Source organism: Ovis aries, chromosome 14 (genome assembly GCF_016772045.2).
Source record: "Ovis aries strain OAR_USU_Benz2616 breed Rambouillet chromosome 14, ARS-UI_Ramb_v3.0, whole genome shotgun sequence".
In the NCBI taxonomy this organism is placed as follows: domain Eukaryota; kingdom Metazoa; phylum Chordata; class Mammalia; order Artiodactyla; family Bovidae; genus Ovis; species Ovis aries.
Window position 1 is genome coordinate 2,064,843 of NC_056067.1, and position 15,301 is coordinate 2,080,143.

General features: G+C 65.6%; 1 protein-coding gene across 5 annotated transcripts in view; it reads right to left on the reverse strand.

Annotated features, from left to right (window-relative positions):
- The window catches only part of BCAR1 (BCAR1 scaffold protein, Cas family member), a 33,628-nt gene that overhangs the window by 5,483 nt on the left and 12,844 nt on the right, over nt 1–15,301 (reverse strand). For 4 of the 5 annotated variants that reach the window (XM_027977630.2, XM_042230738.1, XM_027977629.2 and 1 more), the window contains exons 2-4: nt 5,705–6,253; nt 1,121–1,282; nt 845–961 (exon numbers count right to left, since the gene is read on the reverse strand). In XM_027977630.2, the coding sequence (XP_027833431.2) occupies nt 845–961; nt 1,121–1,282; nt 5,705–6,253 (828 nt within the window). Of the gene's footprint in view, nt 1–844; nt 962–1,120; nt 1,283–5,704; nt 6,254–6,549; nt 6,630–15,301 lie in introns of all 5 variants that reach the window. The other variant, XM_027977631.2, reaches the window with a different exon arrangement.

Sequence of the window (15,301 nt, forward strand, 5' to 3'; positions counted from 1 at the left end):
CTCGACTCTGGGGCCAGACCAGAGCTCAAAATCCCGGCCCCACCACTTACTAGCTGTGTGACCTCAGGCGCTGGGTGCACCTCTCTGTGCCTGTACGCTGGCCTAGGAGAGAACGCCCTCACGGGTTTATTGTGAGGACTACACGATTTAATTCTCTGTATAACTGCAAACACGCAGGGAGAGGTCAGCTATCACACCACTACCACCCCGACCTTCAGTACCACCACCACGGGGGTATTTTCTACTCTATCTCTACTCTTTGTCTCTTGGTCGTATCCGACTCTTTGTGACCCCATGGACTGTAGCCCTCTAGGCTCCTCTGTCCCTGGGATTCTCCAGGCAAGAATACTCGAGTGGGTTGCCATGCCCTCCTCCAGGGGATCTTCCTGACCCAGGTATCCAACCTGCACCTCTTACGTCTCCTGTATTGGCAGGCGGGTTCTTTACGGCAGATATTAGTAGGTGGCTGAGCCACCTGCGTGCTGTACTCAGGGTGCTGATGCCCTGGTTTGCCCAGGACAGTCCTGGTTCACGCCCGAGGCCCCTTCTAATTATTCATCCTCCTCCTCGCACTCTGAGAAGAATCCCCGTTTGGACGGTGCATGCTGTGGTCCCCCTGCCATCCCATGTGACCCTCTCAAGAACCTCCTGGAGAACGCCCTGCAGAGGAAGGACCCCTTCCCTGATGAGGAAGCCGAGGCTCGGAGGGGCGGCTGGTTTCCACCCCCATCACAGAGGTCCTGGAGGCAGGTCTCTGGAGCCCCTGCTCTGCAGGCCCCCGCCGCAGGGCGCACACAGTCACACCCAGCACCCTGTGCAGCTGCAGCAAACCCTCCATGCTCACCGCGTGGTGGCTGGCTGGCAGCAGGCCCTTCTCCACACTGGGGGGCACGTCGTACACATCCAGCGAGGGGTCCCGGCCATTGGGACCCTTGACGGCCATGGGGGGTGTGTCGTATACCTGAGGGCAGGAGAGGTGCAGTAATGCAGGGGCCAGGGCCACCTGAGGGCAGGGAGGTGGACCCCAAGCTGCACCCCAGGGCCTCCCCGGCCGGGCCTGGACAGCACAGCACCCTGGGCAGGGGGAGGATGGGACCCCGCCACCAGCCCAGACACCCACCTCCTGGCTGCACTGGCCAGGCAGCAGCCCACGCACGGGGGGCACGTCGTAGATGTCCTGGGGCCCGGGGGCCAGCAGGTGGCGCGGGATGTCATACTCGTCCTGCTCGGGAGGGGGGGCCTCGAACACGTAGCCCTGCCCCACACGGGTGGGCACTACCACCTGCGGGCAGACAGCCACCCGTCACCTCCAGCCCTGGAGACCAGCCTCCATGACCCCCTCAGGGAGATGCCACCGCCTGACGTGAGCAGAACACACGCGAGGGGCCCCCAGAGCAGAGGGTGTGCACGTCCCTCGTAGTCCTCGCCTTCCCGTCAATGAAGCAGCGCGCGAGGACTACAAGGACCCCACTGTTGGCTGACAGCCATCTGGTGTGGCAGGACACAGGAGAGGAGTCCACAGCCCAGTGACTCACAAGGCTCCAGAGGCACCTACACGTGGGCTGAGGAGGGGGCCGCCCCTGCCCGGGGTGCCCCTGCCGATGGCGCCTCACAGCAGTGCTGTCCACAGGGCGGCCTGCCTGCAGGGCTGTCCCCACCAGAGGGCCCGGCAGCCACTTTCCGGCTCCAGACAATGAGGGGGGATGGTGCCAGGCGGGAGGAGGAGGGGGCCTGCAGGGGATCCTGGGGGTCAGGGCCTGGGGCCTCCCCGCCCTCCTTGTCCCCCACACCCCTGGGGGACTCCTGGGAAGGGGCCACTGAGAACTCCCAGCGCCCAGAGCCAGTTCTACTGCAAACAGCAGGACAGAGGCTGTTCTGGCAAGTTGTGTGTGGGTGTGAGGAAGGATGGAGACCGGAACCAGGAGCCCTGCTCCCACAGCACCACACCCCCGGGGCTGCAGAGACCAGCCTCCACGCACCCGAAAGCACAAGGCCTCGGCTGGGAGGTCTCCCCTCCCGGTGCTCTTCCCTGGGCGAGCTGGCAGGCAGCCCCCCCTGTGGGGCACCGGCCCTGCGGGACTGGTGGGCCCCGGATCTGCTGACCGGGCACGGGCACACTTCCTCCACACGGCTCCCAGCTCACCCCTCTTGACAAAACGCCCTTCTGATCCCTAATCAAACGGAGGTCTGGGACGCGGTGACTCAGGCGCTCCCCACACACGTCCCTGGGAACTGCGGGGCGGAGGCAGGCCTGCCCCGGTGCTCATGCCCAAGAGCCCTGCGCCCCCAAAACCCTGCGCCCCGGGCTTGCATCCCCAGAGCTCTGCGCCCCCAGAACCCCGCGCCCGCTCCGCAGCCTGCGCGCGCTGGGCGCCCCCGGAGCAGCGCGGCCCTTGCTGGTCGGAGGCGCGGCCGGGCGGGGCTCACCCGCGGTGTCCCCGCCCCCGGCGCGTCTGCGGCAGAGCGGGCGGCCCTTCCCAAGCCTGTCCCTCTCCTCCAGCCCCAGACTTGAGTCTCCTCCAGGGCTATTTTCAGACGCTGGACCCGGCCAGCAGCAGGCCGGGGAGGGGGGGTGCGGCTGGCGGGAGATGGCGGGTCGGCGGGGCCCTGAGGCGAGGCCCAAGGGGACCGCGGGACCAGGGGTGCTTCCCGGCTTCTCCGCGCCCACCAGCACCGCCTCCGCCAGCGCTGATGGGAGGGCCGGGGGCGCGGGCCCGACTGGGCCTGCGGCTGAGTCAGGGACGAGGAGCAGCCATGCCGGCTGACAGAGGTCTCTGTTAGAGGGCAGAGCAGGCGGCCACGGTGGGGTGGGGGTGGGGGGCTCGTCAGAGAGACCCACACCCCAGAGAGGAGCCCCTAATCACAGGCTGCCAGCTCCACACCTGAGGCCCCATCAGCAGACCTGGCGCCCCGGGCATAGGAGACACAATGCCCAGCACACGGCCCACACGCTCCCTCACGCACACATCTCAAGGCGCAGCAGACAGACACGCAGAGGCCAAGAAAACACACCCAACAGCCACGGCCAGACACACATCCACACCACGGACCAGGCAGGTGCTGCAGTGCGCCTTCAGGAGACAGAGCGAGGCTGAAGGCTCCCAAGACCCCGGGACCCGGCAAGCGCCCTGCTGTCTTCTGTCCCAGCCGACCACTGCTGGGCAGCTTGCAATGGGCTTGTTCTGGGCAATGGGCGTCACCCCACGCGACCCAAGCCAGCCTGTCTGGCACCTCCAGCCCCAGCCCTACCTAAGAGCCTCAGCTTTCTGTTCTGGGGTGTCGAAGGACAGAGGCCCAGACCCGACATGGGTTCCCCCCTCCTGAGGAGCGAGGCTGAGCTGTGTCTGCAGCTCTGACCCAGAGGAGGCCCAAGACTGGCCTCCTCCTCCCAGGCCTCGGCTCCCTAAGCCATGCCCCAGCCCCAAAGGGTGCTGACTCCCGAGGTGGCCCTGACCTGCCCCGAGCCATGCAGGCCGCCCTGCTCCAGGCTGCAGGCAGGTCGCTGTTCCTGGGCGCCCACCTCATCACTCACCTTCTGTTTCCCTGGACCCAAGGCCCTACCGACACTCTGCAGGGAGAGTCCCCCTCAGTCCAGCCAACCTCCAGCCCTAGAACCAGGGGCCTCAGTTTCCCAGGCTTCTGAAAGCACAGCCTGAAATGTGGGCACAGGTGAACACTGCAGGATGTTTACAGTCTTGCAGTTTGTTACAGAGACACTCGCCATCAGAAGCCCCTTGGAGCCTGTCCGCCAAAGAGGGGGCGACAAGCAAAACTGGGGGCAGTTGTAATCACACTTAGGGACCCAAGAAAATGCTTCTGGTATCTAATGCCAGATTTATAACCTCAAAGGCGAAAGTCTGTACCAATCTGTGAAAGATGAGTAGTTCACTAGGCAAAATATGGCGAAATCCCCCAGCGAGCCCGTCCCGATTGGGGAAGCTCCTCTCCAGGCCTTCTCATGCATTACGCACCTGCCCGTGACAAGCAAGCACAGCTCTCACGACTATGAAGTAAAAGCAGATGCAATCGAGGCTGCCCAGGCCAGGAGCAGCGAGGCTTCTCAGGCAACGGTGAGGTTCCTGGGCCCCCAGCCCAGGGGCCCCGGGGGACACCGGCTCTGGGCAACCCCCTCAGTGGGCACGCGGGGGGAGCTCGCCAGCTGGGGGGAACCCAGAGAGCAGTCTACGAGCAAGCCGCGTGCATGGGAGGGAAACAGGACCCACAGCTAAACGCCCACAGCCCGCAGTGGGGCCTCACTGCGCCTCCGGGGTGGGGGCTTCTACCGTGTCTGACTTCAAAGCTGTGCCAGGACAGGCCTGCCTGCAGAGGCTTGGAAAGGAGGGGGCAGGCGGGGAGGGTGCCTGCCCGGGGAGTGTGTGGAATGGAGCTGTGTGGGTGTGCGCGGGTGACTCTGGCATGTCCCCAGGCTCACCAGCCAGTTACCGCCCCCTCACCCCCACCCCAAGCCACTGTGCAGCAGTCCCTGTCTGGGCCGCCCCAGCCCAGCCCCCAGCCTGTCCAGCCAGGCGGCGGAAGGAGCAGGCAGAGACAAGGGGCCTCCGCCCAGGCCTCCCGGCTGCCAAGCTCTGCCCGTGGCAGGTCCAGGGCAACATACATGCTGGACTGCTGCCCAGCTGGCATCTCGGCCCCGGGCCGGCAGAGCACAGAGGCCCAGCGCCGTGAGGAGAGTGTCCTCAGACGGGCGGCTCTGGGCAAGACATGCACTCCAGTCCCACTCCTTCCATGGCAGACGGCCCGGGGGTGAGGGGCGCGTGAGCAGGTTGGGGTGCCGCTAGGGTGCTGGGTTCCTGCCTCCCGTGGGCAACAGCGAGAGGCCCTCTCAGGGCGACCATACGGTCTAGCAGGCAGTGTCCGCCCCTCAGTCCAGGAGTCACGGGCAGGTCACCCTGTGGCTTCTGCAGCTCGCTGCCATGGCCCGGGAGATGGTCGGGTGCCTGGAGGACGAGCTCACCACCGAGGGGCCCTTGGGCACTCCAGCACTTGCTGGCGGGCCTCCCCCAGGCCCCGTCCTGGCCTATGGGCCCCAGGCAAGGTGGCAGAGCAGCAAGATGGGGCAGCCGCGGACTCCGACAGTCTCGGAGGTGCCCACCAGCCCCACGCCGCTCACCCCCACTGTGCTACTGGGCAGAGAAGCGTCACCGCCAGCCAGTGCATCCCCCTGGGATCCTGGCCACTCCGGCCTCACGCTCCGTGCTCCAATTACCCCCAGCAAGCGCCGCCACTCCCCTCTCCTGGGCTCCCTGCACCCTCCCCTCTGCACAGAATGGCTTTACCCGGACACGACTGGGCAGGTCACTCCCACCCCAAACCCTCTGTCCTCAGGAGGGTACCAGGCTCAGGGTCCTGGCCTACTCTCAGGCCTCCTGGGCCAGCTCCAACTGCCACACCAGTCTTAGACAAGCTGCGTCCTCTGCCGGGGACACCCTCCCACTGGGGCTTGTCAGCTGAAGGACACCTCACGGCCCAAGACCAGCTCCATGTCTCCTCCTGGGCAGCTCACCCTGACACCAGCAGACAGGTGAACACTTGGCACTTACCTCCCACCGCGGCCCCAGACCAAACATGGAGCTGCTACAGGAACCCCCGTGGTCCCAAAGGTCACTGGTTGGGCCCTGCTGCGTCCAGCAATCAGGCCTGGGCGAGACCCCCCAGAAGGGCCGCCTGATCTCCCAGGAGGCCTTACCTTGGCTGGTGGCTTCGTCCCCTCCCAGTGCCGTGCGTCCATGGAGGGCGGCACCTGGTAGACGTCCTGGGCAGGGCTGCCTGGCCCCGGGGGCACCTGGTAGAGGTCGGGGGCTGGGCTGGGGAATGGGTGATGAGGCATCTGCTTGGAGAAGGCGGAGGTCTGCTTGGCCGGCGGGGACTGGAACTGGGGGCTGGGCCCAGGAGCCTGGTAGAGGCCTTGCTGAGTCTTGCTGGGGGTGGGCACCAGGTAGACGCTGTCCGGCTGGGGCGGGAAGGTGGCTGGCACCATGGGCGTGTACGGGGCTGCGGGGGCCAGGAGGCTGGGCTGGGGTGGACCCGGCACAGCCGGCTTCTTGTCGTGCATGCCCACCAAGATCTTGAGGCGGTTCCCGGGCACGATGCCTTGCCGGCCGTGGAGCGAGCAGAGCCACCAGCCGCCCAGGCCCTGCGTGTCCCGCTCCAGCACCGTCATGATGTCGCCCTTGCGGAAGGAGAGCTCGTCCGGGGACTCGGCGACGTTGTCGTAGAGGGCTTTGGCCAACACGTTCTGGGGAGAGGACATGGGGAGTGAGGGCAGAGGCGGCACTGGGCGCCCACGGCCCGCCCGGCTCCCAACTCCTCCGGGACTGGGGAGGCACGTGGCTCTGGCACCGAGGCACGAACTACACAGGGTTTGGCGGGATCCCCGCGCTTCTGTGCCCACCGCCCCTGGCAGAACAGCCCCGCTGATGCTGGCGCTTCTTCAAACACGCCTGCAGAGTGCCTCAAAGCCCTCGTGACCGCAGCTTCCACCCACACTCCAGGATGGCACCCAAGCTACTGAAAAAAAAAAAAAAAACCAACCAAATACTCCCGGAGTCATGCTACTGGCTAGACCCACGGCTGGGGAAGGCAGCGATCAGGACAGTAATGGCCACCACGTCCTGCAGAGAGAACAGGGTGCACTCTGCCTGCTGCCCCGCCCGTGCAGTCAGCCAGGAGGGAGAGACCAGGCAACACACAGGGGCAAAGCAGTCATCGTCTGCAAAGCACACGCCGTCTGTGTAAAGAGCCCAACAAGCACGAAGGGCCAACCACACGGGAAAGACATCAGCAGATAACAAAAGCTGCAAGTTATCTAAGAGTTAAGCAAGCACAGACTCCAGGAGACCTCGGAGGAAGAAAACGCACCAACTGGGCCAAGCTTACTTAAAATGTTACAACTGCAATAAAAATGCCAGCAGAATTTTGGGGGGGAGGGAAGAAGTCAATCAAAGACAAAGAATCTTTCTAGAATTAAGCGGAGAAATAGAGGTTGGCAAATAGGCAGGTTGGTTCTGAAAATGGAAGGCAAAGAGGCACTGTGTTCTGCCATGAGGACAGGTCACAACTCCGGACCACGACTGGGAACCCCGCAGCGATGGCGAGGGCAGGACCACAACCCACATGCTCACGCACCGCGGGAAAAACGGTCCATTTGGACACTTGCCTCACGTTACAAAGACCCACCTGTGAAAGGTACGAGCTTAGAGGTGACAGAGAAAACACTGTGGAGACTACCTCTGGGACTTTGAGCTGAAAAAATTATAAAACAAAACCCCCGGGAAAAGGACCACAAAAGCACCAAATCTAAGGTAACAACAACAGGAGCAAAGAGGGAGTCAAGCTCACTGACGTGACCGGTTTCAGCTGGATGGGCGAATCACAGAAAGCTGACAGGGTGGCAGGCCACCAGTGACAAGCAGATCACACCTGGAGTCTGGAGGGGCTCCGACACATCAGCAGCGAGAAGGCAAGAACACCAACAGAAAACCCACAAAACGCAAAGAGTTCTCTGAAAGGGAGAGCAGACTGGCCAAGACGGCCAGTGGACGCCCAGGGCTCCAGCCAGCGAAGCGGGACACGCTCTTGACTCTGCTCTGAGCTCTGGCACGGCCCAGGGCCTGGTGAGGAACGCCAGCCATGCCCTCGCGAGTTACGGCTGCAGACAGGCGCTCTAGGGCCCAGAACACTTTATGCAGATGTCACGGGCACCTACAGAACAACTCTACGCGTTTTTCACAGACACTTGTCCGAGGACCGATTCCAGAGACGTTACATTCGCACAGGTGCCTCCGGAGGAGGGACAGGAATGAGCCAGGCGTCAGGAATGAATGGGGAAAATACAGCAAAGCGGGAAGGCCTCCCGTAAGGCTGAGGAAGGCCGCAGAAGGGCAGCACCGTCCCCCCAGCCCTGCTCTTTACTCCAGCAATTCCCCTTAGGTCTCACAGCTGCCCCAGAACCGCTGACTCGGGGCGCTCCTCTGTTCTCTGTGAGTCAGCGCCCCCGGAGCGGGGAAAATGCTCCACGCAGAGGCCCCAAGGCCCAGCGGCCTGTGCAGGCCTTGGGGTCACACAGGACCCCAGTCCTGGCAGACAGCGTGCTGACAGGCCCAGAACCTCCCTGAAGACAGAGAACCAGAAAGAGGGCCTGGTTTCAGTCCTTGGCCCCACTGCATGCACAGGGGGAGGGCCCAGAGGTGCCCCAGGGGCCCGGCAGGAGGGCCATGGCCAGACCAGCCGCAGCGGGCAGGAGGAAGGCAGCAGGCAGGGGTGAGGCAGCGGGCAGGGGGAGGCAACGGGCAGGGGTGAGGCAGGGGGAGACAGCAGGCAGGGGTGAGGCAGGGGGAGGCAGCAGGCAAGGGGGAGGCAGTGGGCAGGGGCGAGGCAGCGGGCATGAGAGAGGCAGCGGGCAGGGGGAGGCAGCGGGCAAGGGGGAGGCAGCGGGCAGAGGGGAGACAGCAGGCAGGGGCGAGGCAGCAGGCAGGGTAGAGGCAGCAGGCATGAGGGAGGCAGCGGGCAGGCGCAAGGCAGCTGGCAGGAGGGAGGCAGCGGGCAGGGGCATGGCCGTGGGCAGGGGCAAGGCAGCGGGCAGAGGTGAGGCCGTGGGCAGGGGCGAGGCAGTGGGCATGAGGGAGGCAGCAGGCAGGGGAGAGGCTGCAGGCATGAGGGTGGCAGCGGGCAGGGGCGAGGCAGCAGGCACGAGGGAGGCAGCGGGCAGGCGGAGGCGGCGGGCAGGGGCGAGGCAGCAGGCATGAGAGTGGCAGCAGGCAGGGGTGAGGCAGCGGGCAGGGGGAGGCAGAGGGCATGAGGGAGGCAGCGGGCAGAGGTGAGGCCGTGGGCAGGGGCGAGGCAGTGGGCATGAGGGAGGCGGCAGGCAGGGGCGAGGCAGCAGGCATGAGGGAGGCAGTGGGCATGAGGGAGGCGGCAGGCAGGGGCGAGGCAGCAGGCATGAGGGAGGCAGCGGGCATGAGGGAGGCAGCGGGCAGGGGGAGGCAGCGGGCAGGGGGAGGCAGCGGGCAGGAGCAAAGCTGGCTCCTGCTGAGAGGGCGGGGGCCGCTGCAGCCTCCGGGGTGGCGGAGAGCTCGGTGGGGCGCAGCAGAGGCCCAGGCCTCGCCAGGAGGAAGGCCAGGCCTGAGACCAGGATTGTGCCAGGCCGGCTGGGCGCCAGCCCCTCCTCTGCATCTCCTGGGGCCTGAAGAGTCAGAGCCTACTCTGGACCTGCCTCAGCAGTGGGATCCGGGGCAGGACCACCCGCGTCCACTGGGGCCTGCATCTTGTCCCTTGGATTCATCAGCAGGCAGAGAAGAGAGAAGGGGTCTTCCCCACCTCCACGTTGGCCTCAGGGGCCAGAAAGAGCCCCTCCAAGCCCTGGCACGCTGGGGGCTGGGGGGTGGACACGGTGTGAAGGCAGCTGGCTGGGCAGGCAGCACCAGGACCGCACGCTCAGACTCCAGGCTCAGAGTGTCGGCAGAGAGTGCAACCCTGCAGAGCCGGAGGCCAGCAAGCTGGAAGCAAGCTGGAAGCCACGGGGACAAGGCCCAGGGAGGTCAGCCCAGGCGCGGAGCGGAGGCCCACCTGCACCGAGGGGAGCACCGGGGTTCAGGCCCCACATGGCACCGTCCGCAGCTTGTTAGACCAGGTCAATTATGAACACAAGAGGCATATGTGATTCCTCAATAAAAAGTCACTTGAACTTGAAAAATGGGGAGAGGGTAATGTTTGAGACGATGAGAGGATGCTTTTTCCTTCTGTTTTTCAGAAACTTGCAACTTGTATTTAATAAGCACTTTTTGGTTTGGGAGCTGAAAACCCATATGTCTTGACAACCTCCTGGGCTCCATCGCAGGATGAGATGGCCCAGGCTGAGGTGGGTCAGAGGGCAGAGGCCTGGGAGGAGCCCCACAGCTCGCTGATCCCCGGATCCCAGCCCTGGCCGCCTGCAGGAAGAGCAAGTTTCCCAAATATGGTCTGCAGTCTGCCGGAGCACACTCTGATTCCGTCGGGGAGGGGAGGGGGCGGGGGGGTGACGCCCAGCCCACCCTCCCTCAGCGAGTGACCCCAGAACATGGAGCTACTCGGATGGGTCCCCTCAGCCCCTGCCCGTGACCACAGGAAGTGCCAGCAGAGTGAGTCACAGGAAAACCCCTCCAGCCAAAGGGGGCGGGTGCAGACAGGGGTATGCCTCACAGACGCCCCCCACCTGGAGGAGGGCCGCCGGGGGTGGAGGGCCAGCAGAGGGGCTTCAGGCAGTGCTAGCCTCAGGTGCTGGAGAGCTCCACCCGGGGCCAGGGCCAGCAGGAAAGGGGGACGGGGTGAGAGTCTCCCCCGGGCCGGGAGGGCACCCAGGGAGCTACTGGGCCACTGCACCCAGGGAGGCCCAGTCACAGGCGGTGTGAGCGCGTGGAGCAGTTGGGCCCTATCCCGCAGGCGACCGAGCTGGGCTGCGCAGTGCCTCCTGGGTGGGCACACAGCAGCAGGCGCCTGGTACTGGGAGCGCCTCAGCCTGCGTCAGCTGGTGCCCCCCCCCGCTCCACCCCGAGCCCTAGGGGCGGACTTGCCACGGTCCGGGCACTGCCGCGCGCCAGCTGGCCGGGCACCACCCCGGGGCCTCCCAGCCGCTCCAGCTGCTCCTCATGCCCTCCCTCTCCGGTCTGAGCACCAGCACCAAGACCCACCTGGGTCTGCCCTCCGCCCACTGCTGGGGACCCCAAGCAGGCCCCGCAGCCTCTCTGAGCACCCAGACCCCTTGCATTCAGAGGGCGAGCCTGGTTTCCCAGGACGCTGCTCTGTTTAATGAGAGGCTCGCCTGGCCAGGTGCTGGGCCAGCCTCAGCAAGGCGGTGCAAGCCTAGCTCAACCAAGAAGACATACCACGGTTTGCCAGGACAGGGCGAAGAGTGGGACGCAAAACTACCGTGACAGGGCCACCTCACAGAGGCCGGGCTGAGGGCTTCCCTAAGAGGGACATCTCAGGTGACTCACGAAGGGCGAAAACCAGGCGCCAGGAAACCATGCGGGAAGGGCGTGTGCACAGAGGGCACACGGGGCATGGCCGTGATGCGGGGCGGGCGGGCGGGGCACCAGGGTCACGGCCCGGACTGGCAGGCCGCCTCAAGAGGACGCAGGAGGGCCTGCAAGCGTGTCCAGCATGGCACGCTGTGGGAGAACAGGCAAGACCCACCACTCCGGAGCACTCCTGCACTGGACGTGTGCCCAGGCCTGGGTCCTCGCTCCAGGCTGAAGAGGGGCCCGTCCACCCAGCACCCGGCCCGCCAGCCTCCATCACTGCCGGGCCTCACGAGCCCCAGGGGCGCACAGCCGGGCCCCCGGAGGGCACAGCACCCGGCCCGCCAGCCTCCATCACCGCCGGGCCTCACAAGCCCCAGGGGCGCACAGCCGGGCCCCCGGAGGGCACAGCACCCGGCCCGCCAGCCTCCATCACCGCCGGGCCTCACAAGCCCCAGGGGCGCACAGCCGAGCCCCCAGGAGGGCACAGCACCTGGCCCGCCAGCCTCCATCACCGCTGGGCCTCATGAGCCCCAGGGGTGCACAGCTGGGCATCCAGGAGGGCACAGCACCCAGCCCACCAGCCTCACAAGCCCCAGGGGAGCACAGCCAGGCCCCCAGGAGAGCATAGCACCTGGCCCGCCAGCCTCTGTCACCGCCAGGCCTCACGAGCCCCAAGGGCGCACAGCCAGGCCCCCAGGAGGGCACAGCACCTGGCCCGCCAGCCTCTGTCACCGCCAGGCCTCACGAGCCCCAAGGGTGCACAGCCAGGGTCCCAGGAGGGCACAGCACCTGGCCCGCCAGCCTCCATCACTGCCAGGCTTCATAAGCCCCAGGGGGCACAGCCGGGCCCCCAGGAGGGCACAGCACAGGGGCCCACCCGCATCCAGGCACCACGGGGATGGCAGCCGCCACCTCTGGCCCCTCACTCCTGACCTGGGGAGCCCCTCGCTAAATCCTACTCCTTCAGGATGCCACTCAGGTGTCACCACCCCCCGGAAGATTACCACGTTCTCTCCTGGGCACCCACCACCTGGTGCGCCCTCCTTGAGGTGCCAATTGACACCCCTTATCACTGCCCACTTCATGTCCCCCAACCTGGGCATCCAGGACGGCAGGGGGGAGGGGGTCCTGCCTTCTCAGCAGGGGACCCCCGCACAAGCAGGGCTGAACCTGGGGCTGCTGACCTGCCAGGCGCAGGAGGGGGCGGTGCCCTGGCCTCCCTGGGAGCCACCCGAGGAAGCCAGGTCAGCCCCCTGACACGGCCTCACCCTAGAGGGAGGGGACAGAGGGGCACCCCCAGCCTGAAGCAATACTCCCTGGTCAACAGCCTGCCATCGGCGCACCCAGGACAACGGCCTGGTTGTTGCACGGGGAGCTGAGAGGCTGTCCCGCAGGCCGGCCTGGGGTGAGAATGGCCCTCGTTGTGTGTGCCAGACCCACGGGCCCAGGGCGCGGAGCAGCTGGGCCACGGTCGCCACTGGGCATGCGCCCGGGAGACTGGTGCCCGTCGGATGGGTGTGCCCTCCACCTGCTGCCCCAGAGAGTCTTGGGTGTGCTCTAGGGGTCCCCAAACCCAGACTCGGGGGTGGTGCTACCTGGCGGCTGAGAGACTGACAGGCTCACAGTGACAATCTGACGACACAGCCCTTCTGCACGCTCAGTATCTCCTTCACCTCGAGACACCAGGACTACGCCCATCCTACAGACAGGGAAACTGAGGTGCACAGCCGTTACCTGATCTGCCAGCGTCGCGGGCAGGACGTGGCAGAGGGGCCCTGAGCTGTGTGGCAAAGTGCAGCCAGGAGGCCCCAGGGCACTGGTCAGGTCCACGAAATCCAGGGCGTAAAGTTCACAGGCCTTGCTCACCCCCCCATCCCTGCCTGACACACACCCAGGCCGCGAGCACAGAGCCCCACACACGGCACTCACTCGGCAAACACTGGTTCTCTTCATACACGGCCGTCTCAAATGTGGGCCAAGATTATTTCTGGGGTATTCTGTTTGCTTGTCCCAAGGAGACCCTGTGGCCAGCGGATACAGCCAAAGCGTGTGTGTGCCCCCGCCGCAGCCCACACCCACAGCTCACTTGTGCCCTGGGACGCCCCCAGGAGGGCTGCCCCGTGCCCAGGGCCCTGGCAAGCCCCCGCTCTGCTCCGGGCTGGGGGGTTCAGGAGGGCAGCCCCTCACCTTTCCAGGGGTCCCCACACCCTCATCTCGGACAGAACTCCGGAACAGCTGGCCTTGGTGTCACCCAGGACAGCTGAGAGTTCAGGGACTGGGCTCAGGTCTTCAGTGCCCAGCGTGAGGAGCACGGGTGAGACCCTGCGCCAGAGCCACGCGCGGGGACAAGGCAGGCATGCCCCCTTCCCCGCCTACTGGGCAGTGCCCGAGCCCCAGACGCAGAGCAGGGGCTGGGTGTGGGTCTTCAGCCCCAGGCCCTGACCCCAGCAGCCAGAACAGGCCCACAGACACAGACTGGAAACCCAGCTGTGGGGGGTCATGGCCAGCAGGAGCCCTGACCCGGCCTTGGTTAGCAGTGGCAAGAGCAAGAGCCTCCGCATTCAGGTCCTGGGCGGGAAGAAGGCCGTGGGCAGGGAGCCCAGGCACGGACCCTGGCGGCTGGGCAGGGAGGGTCCTCGAGCCGCAAACATGGCCTGCAGCCTCTAGCACACCAGATGGTGGGGAGAGGCGGGCCTGGCCCCGGGCACTGAGGAGCCCCTGGGGAGGGACGAGAGCAGAGCCCACTGTCCCAGAGCCCACCTACCTGCTGACAGCTGGGAGTGGTCCTCGCACCCTGAGCTCCGCACCACTGCCACCCGCCCAGGGAACTGACCCAGACCCCAGACTCGCTGGGACAGTCTGGCCTGTTCAGTCTCAGGATTTGGCTTCTTGGCAGAGGCCAGCACAGGCTGACCTTGAGTTCACGGACAGCATCAGGCCCTGGGAAGCCACCACGGCCACCCCCCAGGTTTGCCACTGGAGGGGCAGAGACAGAGGCACAGCCCAGGTGGGGCGGCAGAGGCGTTGTTCCTTACAACGCCTTGGTTTCCCCACCTCGGCGTTCAAAGCCCCCTCTCCAGTCCTAAATGGTAACCCTCAGCAGCCCTTAAAGCAGCACCACCTGCTTCAGCAGGAGGAGGGAGACACACTGGTACAAAGAGCACAGTTCTCCAGCTCAAAAAAGGTCCCGAGCCCTGGTGTCTAGGGTGCGTGCTGGAAAAGGGGTCTGAGACGGGGCCCAGCTCCTCCACCCTGAGCCCGTTCCAGGCCAGCCAGTACTTCGTCCCTCTCCCCAGGCAGAGATGGGAGCAGGTCAAGTCAGGGGCTCTCCCGCCCGCCCCCTGGAGGGAGACCACCCTGGAGCTCCGTACTTGGGGCCTTCAGGGCCCAGAGAGGAGGAACTTGGACAGTGTCTTCCCGGAGAATGACCCAGTGCCCGCCAAGCACTGTCCCCACCCCCTTCCACCTGCTGGCTGGTTCTAGCTGCCCCAGCCAGCTGTGGGCTCCTGGGGGACGGAGGAGAGCTCTCCAGGCTGAGAGAAAACGGGCGCTGGGACCCCTAAAAGAATGACAGGTGGGGGCCACTAAGGCACAGTGTGGGAGCCAGTGAGAGACCCCACGGAGCTGGCAGTCCCCCCAGTCCCAGAGTGAGGGGAGCACATGGACGAGCTGGGCCACACCAGGAGACTACGCCCTGGGTCAGCTCTGAGGACAGTAACGTCCCTCTCTGGCCTCAGTGCCCCCATCTGCACCTGGAGGGAGCAGTGGCCTCTCTCACTCGGGCAGGACCCCCAGGGCACTGCCCTCACTTCAGTTCCTGCCCAAGCCTGGGCAGACGGGGCAAGCCTGCAGCGCAAGTGTACAGCTCTCTGGAGCTGAGGCTGACCGTCCTGGCAGAGTTGGAGACTGCCCTAGCCTGCCTCCACCCTGCACCCACTGGACTCTCCCCTCGCTGAGGTCAAGTGGGTGGCGGGTGCCAGTGCCAGAAGGGCTTGCCAACAGCTCCTCCCAGACTCCCTTCCCATCAGGCTCCACCTGCACTCAGGCCCCTCTCCTGCTTTTCCAGGCCTGTTAGCCCTGACACGTCCCTCCACACCAGCATCAGCTCCCCACCCTGGAAAGGAAACGGTCATGGGTGGGGGGAGATGAGGAATACCTCCGGGCCTGGCTGAAACCGGCACAGCAAACCCGGACAGGACCTCCCAGCTGAGAGTCTTAAGGCTGGGGAGAAAACAAGCTCCCTGTTCTCAAGACCAGCTAGAGATGGGAGACCCCAACATCTCCCC